The sequence below is a fragment of the Microtus ochrogaster genome (genome assembly GCF_000317375.1).
Source record: "Microtus ochrogaster isolate Prairie Vole_2 chromosome 14 unlocalized genomic scaffold, MicOch1.0 chr14_random_3, whole genome shotgun sequence".
NCBI classification, from domain to species: Eukaryota; Metazoa; Chordata; class Mammalia; order Rodentia; family Cricetidae; genus Microtus; species Microtus ochrogaster.
In genome coordinates, this window is record NW_004949098.1 from 419,665 (window position 1) to 426,746 (window position 7,082).

Genomic DNA, 7,082 nt, shown 5'->3' on the forward strand with positions numbered 1-7,082 from the left:
AAAAGAAAAATTAAAGAAAAAAATTTTTTTTAGATAAAAGTATTTGTTAAAATGGGGTAGGGTTATTTTTATATGAATTTAAAAGTAAGTATTTTCATTTTTCTCAGTTTAAATTTCCCAAACAGTAACATTAGATACACTTTACATAATTAAAAGTTGTTTGACATGCTCGGTAATGGGATTTTAAGACCTATTTTTACTAGAGGGGAGAGAGTTGAGGTGCTGGTGGAGGCCAGAAATGTTGGCCCCTCTAGGAGTTGAAGTTACAGAGACACCTGATGTGGATGCTGGGAACTAAACTCTGGTCCTCTGTAAGAGCAGTATTAACTCTCAGTATTAACACTGAGCCACCTCTCCAAGCCTCCAGTAATTTTTAAGAGAATGAAGGGACTCTGGGACCAAAAGTGTTTTTTTTAATAGTATTTTACATTTTATTTACTTATTGTGTGCACATACTCAAACATGCGTGTATGTCCATATATATGAAGCTCAGAGAACAATCTCCAGAAATCAAGTCTCATCTTCCAATGTGGATTTCAGAGACAGAACACAGGCTTGGCAACAAGCATCTTCACCAACTGAATCATCTCGATGGCCAGAGACAAAAGGCTTGAGAAGATGATTTAGAGCAGCTAAGCTTCAAAGAAAAATCTAAGACTGCAAGAGGCCAACACATGCCTTCAGAACAATGTAATTTGAGGTTTAATTTAAAATATTTTAAATTCTGTCCATTTGTATCTGTTTATGGGTATATTCATGTGTGTCCGAGTGCCTGCAGAGGCCAGAGAGACTGATGGGTCTGCTGGAGCTGGAGTTACAGGCAGGCATGACCTGCCCTACGTGGGTCCTGGGAAACAAACTGGGTCCTCTGAAAGAACAGCATGCACTCTTAACCACTGACACATTTTTCCAGCCCCAACTTGATAATTTGAATAAAATTAAAAGCAGGGGTTTCCCTAAATAAGTAGTACTTTACATTGTTCAAATAACATAAGCCTCCCACTTTGCATGCATATTTTTAGTTGACCTTCCTCATTTCTTCACAGTATTCTCCCCAGGAAGCAGCCTAAAGCACTCAGCATGTCTCTTCAAGTCTCTCCACTCAAGCACACAAGCAAGGACTTTAACAAGTAAAGTCTAGATGTATTTCTATTCATGTTTTTATACAGAGTTATTATATTACAACTGTTATACCTATTGTATAGAAGATAATTCATTAAACATGATTTTAGCAAAATCTACAAATCAACAAGTTTAACGTCCTTACAAACTTACTGTTAACAGCAATCCATTCATTGAGGTCCTCGCCCTCCGGCAACATGACAGCTTGCCTCAGATTGCCACTTCCCAGAGTGGCTTCTGCATGTTTTAAGAGTTCATACTGATGGGAGCCTTCAGGAATATTCTTCTTTGGTTTGAATGTTTTCGAAGAGCGGCTGCTGCTGTTGGGTTAAAAGTAAAAATGTATGAATTTTTAGGAATGAAGCAGACTGGCATTTCTGCATATAAATGGGTGGCTCTATTGGGGGCTAGAAGATGGCTAAGCAGTTAAGAGCATGTATTGCTTTTGCACATAGACACACAAATAAATATTGGAATAAATAAGTTGATCAATAAAAATCGCTCCCTGGAAAAGGCCAAGCTGGAAGAGAGGACAATGATGGTGAAAGAATACAGAGTGCCAAATGCCCAAAATTCAGGCAGCCCTGGGTTCCAGCATTGGCATCATGAACACACACACGCTTTTCCCACTTATAACAGCGAGAACAGACTGGATAGATGACTCTAGTTAAGAGCACTTGCTGCACAATCACAGACAAGAGTTTGGATCCTAGCACCCACACAACAAATCAGGCATCCTTGTTCATCTGTAATCCCACTCTAAAAAGTGCTGAGTGTTTCAGGCTAATTCTTGAGTGGAATACCATGAAGAAATGAATAAAGTCTACTAAAAACATTGATGCCTGCGAAGTGGGAGGTTTATATGGCATCTGAGCAATGTGAAGTACTACTAATTTAGTGAGGAGGAGACAAGAGTGTGATGGTTTGAGTATGACCACCATAGGTTCAAATTTAAATGTTTAGGGAGTGGCACTATTGAAAAGGATTAGGAGGTGTGGCCTTGGTGGAGGAAGTATGTCACTGGGGGTGGGCTTTCGGGTTTCAAAAGCCTAAACCATTCCTGCGGTTCAGATGTAGAACTCGCAGCTACTATAATATAAACAAGAGGATCTGATGCCCTCCTCTGGCATCCACCAGTACTAGATGCACTTGATACACAGACATACATGCAGGCAAAACATACACAAAAAGGAAAAATAAATCTTAAACTGGGCAGAATGGTATACAACACTCTAGAAGGAGGGGCAGACAGATCTCTTTGAGTCTAGCCTGGTCTACATAGTGAGTTCCAGGACAGCCAGAGCTACATAGTGAGACCCTGTCTCAAAGAACTGAATCTTAAAAAAAAAAAAAATACAGTTATGCTTCAAATGAAGGCATGAAGACAGTTAAATAATCCAGAGGATGGAAAAAAAAACATTTTTAAGTCATAGATGGGATAAGACATTCATATCCAAAATACATGAAGAATTCTTACACAACTTAAACCAAAAAGGCAGATGGATACAACTACTATACCATATATATACATACGGAAATGTCACAAAGAAACCCATTAGTCTGTACAGTTGACAGGTGTTAACAAAATAAAAACAATCTGATTTTAAAATAGGGAAAGGATACCAAAAAACTTCATTCATCCACAAATAGCCTGAAAACACACACAGTGATATTCAACATTATTGGTCACTGGGAGAATGTAAATCAAGAGATTCCACTTCACTCGAGTATAACAAAACTACAACTGCCAGACAGATATGAATTAGAGAATTTTGAAAACTCATACAGTGAGGTTGGGCCATAAAATGTAGTACAGGAATTTAAAGCTTGGCAGTGCCTCAAAAGGCTAACGTGGAACAGTTCACTCCTTTCTTTTCCTTTATTTTATGGACTCGGTGTACTGCCTGTATGTATGTCTGTGTGAGAGTGTCGGATCCCCTGGAACTAGAGCTTACAGACAGTTGTGAGCTGCCATGTGGGTGCCGGGAATTGAACCTGGGTCCTTTGGAAGTGCAGTCAGCGCTCTTAACTGCTGAGCCATCTCTCCAGCCTAACAATTCACTCTTAATACCCAGGAGAGAGCATCTCACACACACACCCATAAACCTGTAACCAGACGTTCACAGCTGCGTTGTTCAAAATAGCCAAAGAACGCGAAAAGAAACAAAAAACCCCCAAAACCTAAAGCACCAATCAGCTTAAGTTATAAATAAAGACTTATATTTACCTCATCTAGTTGAAAAACTCAGACTGCCCCTGATCAAGAGGCCAGCTCTACACCCAAGTACATACAGGCAACACTAACTGGATTCAACAGGTATACGTGTGGGTATGTGTGTGCACATAGACATGTGTATGTAAACACACACGTGTATGTGTATATACAAACACACATATATAAAACAATGTAGAAGAGAACATGAATTTGAAAGGGAGAGAGCACTGGAGGAGCTGGAGCAGAGGGGAGGATATGATGAAAAAAACTTATCTGTGACGTGCTCAAAAAATAAAAACCTTTAAAAAGAGAAAAAAAAATACGATTCACATTTGGGGCTGAGATTAAAACGTCCACCTTTAATCCCACCCAGCACCCAGGAGACAGAGACAGGTGGAGCTCAGAATTCGAGGCCAGCCTGGACAACGTGATGAGTTTCAGGCCAACCTGGGCTACATAGTGAGCCCCTCTCTCAAAGAAGACACACATTTAAAGCAGGCCTGTCCTGGGGGCCTAGGCTGTAATCCTAGCTACTTGGAAGGCTGAGGCAGGAGGAGGCCAGGTCCAAGGCTTCTCAAATGTAAACCATGAGGATCTGCACGCACTTTCTTAGCCTCCTATAGCCACAGAGGCACCGCGCATTTTCCGACACGGCGGGCCGGGTGCAGCTACACGTCCGACACCGCCCTCCGCTCGGCACCCTTCGCCGGGCCCTCAGCAGGGCCCCGCAGCCGACCCACACCCGCCCCGCCCCGGCCCGGCCCACTCACAAGAGGAAGCTCATCCTCGCTAGCCCGAGGGGCCGCGGCCCCCGCCCCAGTCAGACTCGGCGCCGCCGCGGGCACCGGGAACGGGAAGGCGGTCCGCGGCTAAGTAGGGCCGCCGAAGCTTCACGGCCCGGCCTTTGAACTGGGGTGCAGCGGCCGCAAAACAGGACGGACGGCAGAGGCACCGGAGCAGCCTCCTACACTTCGGAGAGCCGAAATGCGGAACCAACGAGACCTCGCGAGACTAGGCTTCCTCCGCCCCGCTGAGCCTCGCCCCGCCTCTCGCTGAGCTCAGCCAATCAGGATTCCGTGGGCCCTGGAAGGCAATGTGGTCAGCTCCGCACTACTGTCAATTCTTCCGAGGCCCAGGGACCTCTGCCAGCGCAGCTTAGTGACTGTTTTGCTATCTAGGACTTCATTCCTTTTTCTGAAGGAATACTATTCCAGCCACATCATCTGTTGATGAACACTTGGGTCGTTTCTACACGCACACTATAATACTGGCATGAATGTTCACGTGCATGTTTTGTGTGGGTGAAGAATATGTGAACATCAGGTGACACCGTGGTTGAATGAAGAAAAGGAGAAAGAAAACTGTGGAGATGAATGGTGATACAGGATGCGCAGTGGCAAAGATCCAGTACTTTTCTGCTTAATTGCTGGTGGTTTTAAACCGTTCAAATGCCACAATGACAGTTTTATTTTATCAACTATTTTTTTGTCCCTTTGTTAAGACAGGACCTAATCTATCCCAATCTGGTTTAAAGCTCAGTAGTAGCCAAGGATGACCTTGAATTCCTGATCCTCCTGACTCTGCCTCCAAAGTGCAGAAATTACAGGCTTAAACTGCCATGCTGGGCTCCTTTCATTAACTTTTCAAAACCTTCTTTACAAATTTGTATTTATTAGTGTGTGTGTGTGTGTGTGTGTGTGTGTGTGTGTGTGTGTGTAAAGGACCACACGTAGGAGTGGCCATGCTGGGGGGAGGGGTCGCTGTCCAACCCAGGTTATCAGGCTTGCTCACTTTACTATTGTTTTATTAACTTCTATACTTCTGTAGTTTAATTTGTATATGATTTAGAATGATACAGATTTGTGGTTCTTTCTTTTTCTGGTTTTTGAGACAGGGTTTCACTACATAGTCCAGCTGTCCTGGAAGTCACTATGGAGATCAGGCCTGTTTCTCTGTGTTTTATTTGTTTATTTTGTGTGTGTGTGTGTGTGTGTGTGTGTGTGATTTTTTAAGACAAGAGTTTCTCTTTGTAATTTTATTTTAAGACAAGAGTTTCTCTTTGTAGCCCTGGCTATCCTGGTACTCAATTTGTAGACCAGGCTGGCCTCATACTCAGAGTTCCAACTGTCTCTGCCTCCTGAGTGCTGAGATTAAAGGCATGTGCCACCACCACCTGGCTGTAATTATAGTCTTTAAATAAAATATTATTAATGTTTGAGTCTGTGTCCTTGTGTTTATAACTTTATCAAGACAGGTCAGGCATGGTAGTGCACACCTTTAATCCCAGCACTGGGAAGTAGAGGCAGGTGGATCTCTGTGAGTTTCTGGCCAATTTGGTCTACATAGCAAGTTCCAGGATATCCAGGACTACATATATGTGTGTGTATGTATATATGTATGCGTATATATACATTCTATATATATATGTGTGTATATATACTATATATATATATGATTTGAGAGACTGGAGAGATGGCTTAATGATTAGGAGTATTTATTGTTCCTGTATAGTTTTTAAATTCAGTTTCCAATGTCCACAACCGTCCATACCTCCAGTTCCAGAGGATCTAGCAGCCTCTTCTTGCCTCCACAAGTACCAGGGCATGCATGTGTACCACACTCATGTACACTGGCAAACCGCTTATAAAATAAAAATAAATCCTCTCTTAAAAAGAAAAAATGACAGAATAAAGGAACTCTGGGTTCTATTTGATCCACCTTTTAATGAAATTGTTCTTAAAATTGAAAATTATTAAATCTATGGTGGGGAGAAAGGTATTTATTAAAGAAACCTCTCAGTATGGTAGCTGTAGGGAGAAAGCCTTAGGGATTAGGGGAAATCTCTGGTCAATATTTAAAGAGGATATCTGTATAATCCACTGAGGGATCAAAGATAAAGTTTCCCAGTGAGTGAGGGGAGGGGAGAGGAGAAATAGTTAATTGCTATTGCTACAGGGCAATTTGGTCTCCACCAGACAGGGACCACAGACTGGGTGCTTTAATCACATGGGCTCCGCAGGATGGAGAGATAGCTTCACACCATCTGGTTACAGCAGATGTGGAGAACAGAAGGTATGCAGCAGCTGAAAAGGCCTCCTGTCCTGCCTCTTCTGACCAGCTCCCCACCCCCAACCCCTCCGCTACCCCACTTCACCATTCAGTTCCCCTTTTGAGCTTCCTCCGGCAAAATTTGCAACCTTGACTTTTCATTCTGTGTCAGCATCCCACAGCCTGGTTTGCAGAACTGCAGCCTGACACTCCCTGCCCCCACACAGAGCCTCTTCCCTGGCTCTGGACACGGCCTCTCCCGGACAGTAGGAACCCCCACACAGGTGAGTGAACAAAGACATCAAAGCTTCTAAGTTGTCCCTGCCCCGTATCTCAGGTTGCAGACTGTGAAAGAGAAATCTCAATGTATTAGAAACAAAAACCCCACTCATGGAGTATGGAGGTTTCTATTGTGAAAATGACTTAAAGTTCCCAGTCAGACTTCTGTGCTCACCATATACATCTGTAGACAAAAGACATGGCCTCTACCCTCCTGGAGCTTGGCTGAGTTAGGCAAGGTATGGTGTGTGTTTCAGGCAGACCTCATATAGCACCGGCTGATCCCAAGCCCATGTAAAGCGGGGGCATGGTGGCCCATGCTTTTAATTTCAGCACTTGGGAGGCAGAGGCAAGTAGATCTCTGTTAGTTTAAGGTCAGCCAGGGTTATATAATGAGAGTCCATCTCAAAAATAGGAA

At 43.3% G+C, this 7,082-nt stretch overlaps 1 protein-coding gene across 2 annotated transcripts in view; it reads right to left on the minus strand.

The window, feature by feature from the left end:
* Window positions 1-4,317, minus strand: part of Mob1a (MOB kinase activator 1A) — a 12,528-nt gene extending 8,211 nt beyond the window's left edge. Inside the window, exons 1-2 of one of the 2 annotated variants that reach the window (XM_026788002.1) lie at window positions 4,108-4,317; window positions 1,276-1,439 (exon numbers count right to left, since the gene is read on the minus strand). In XM_026788002.1, coding sequence (XP_026643803.1) covers window positions 1,276-1,439; window positions 4,108-4,121 — 178 coding nt within the window. In that variant the 5' untranslated portion in view covers window positions 4,122-4,317. Of the gene's footprint in view, window positions 1-1,275; window positions 1,443-4,107 lie in introns of both variants that reach the window. The other variant, XM_005364660.2, reaches the window with a different exon arrangement.
* Window positions 4,318-7,082: the final 2,765 nt, after the last annotated feature.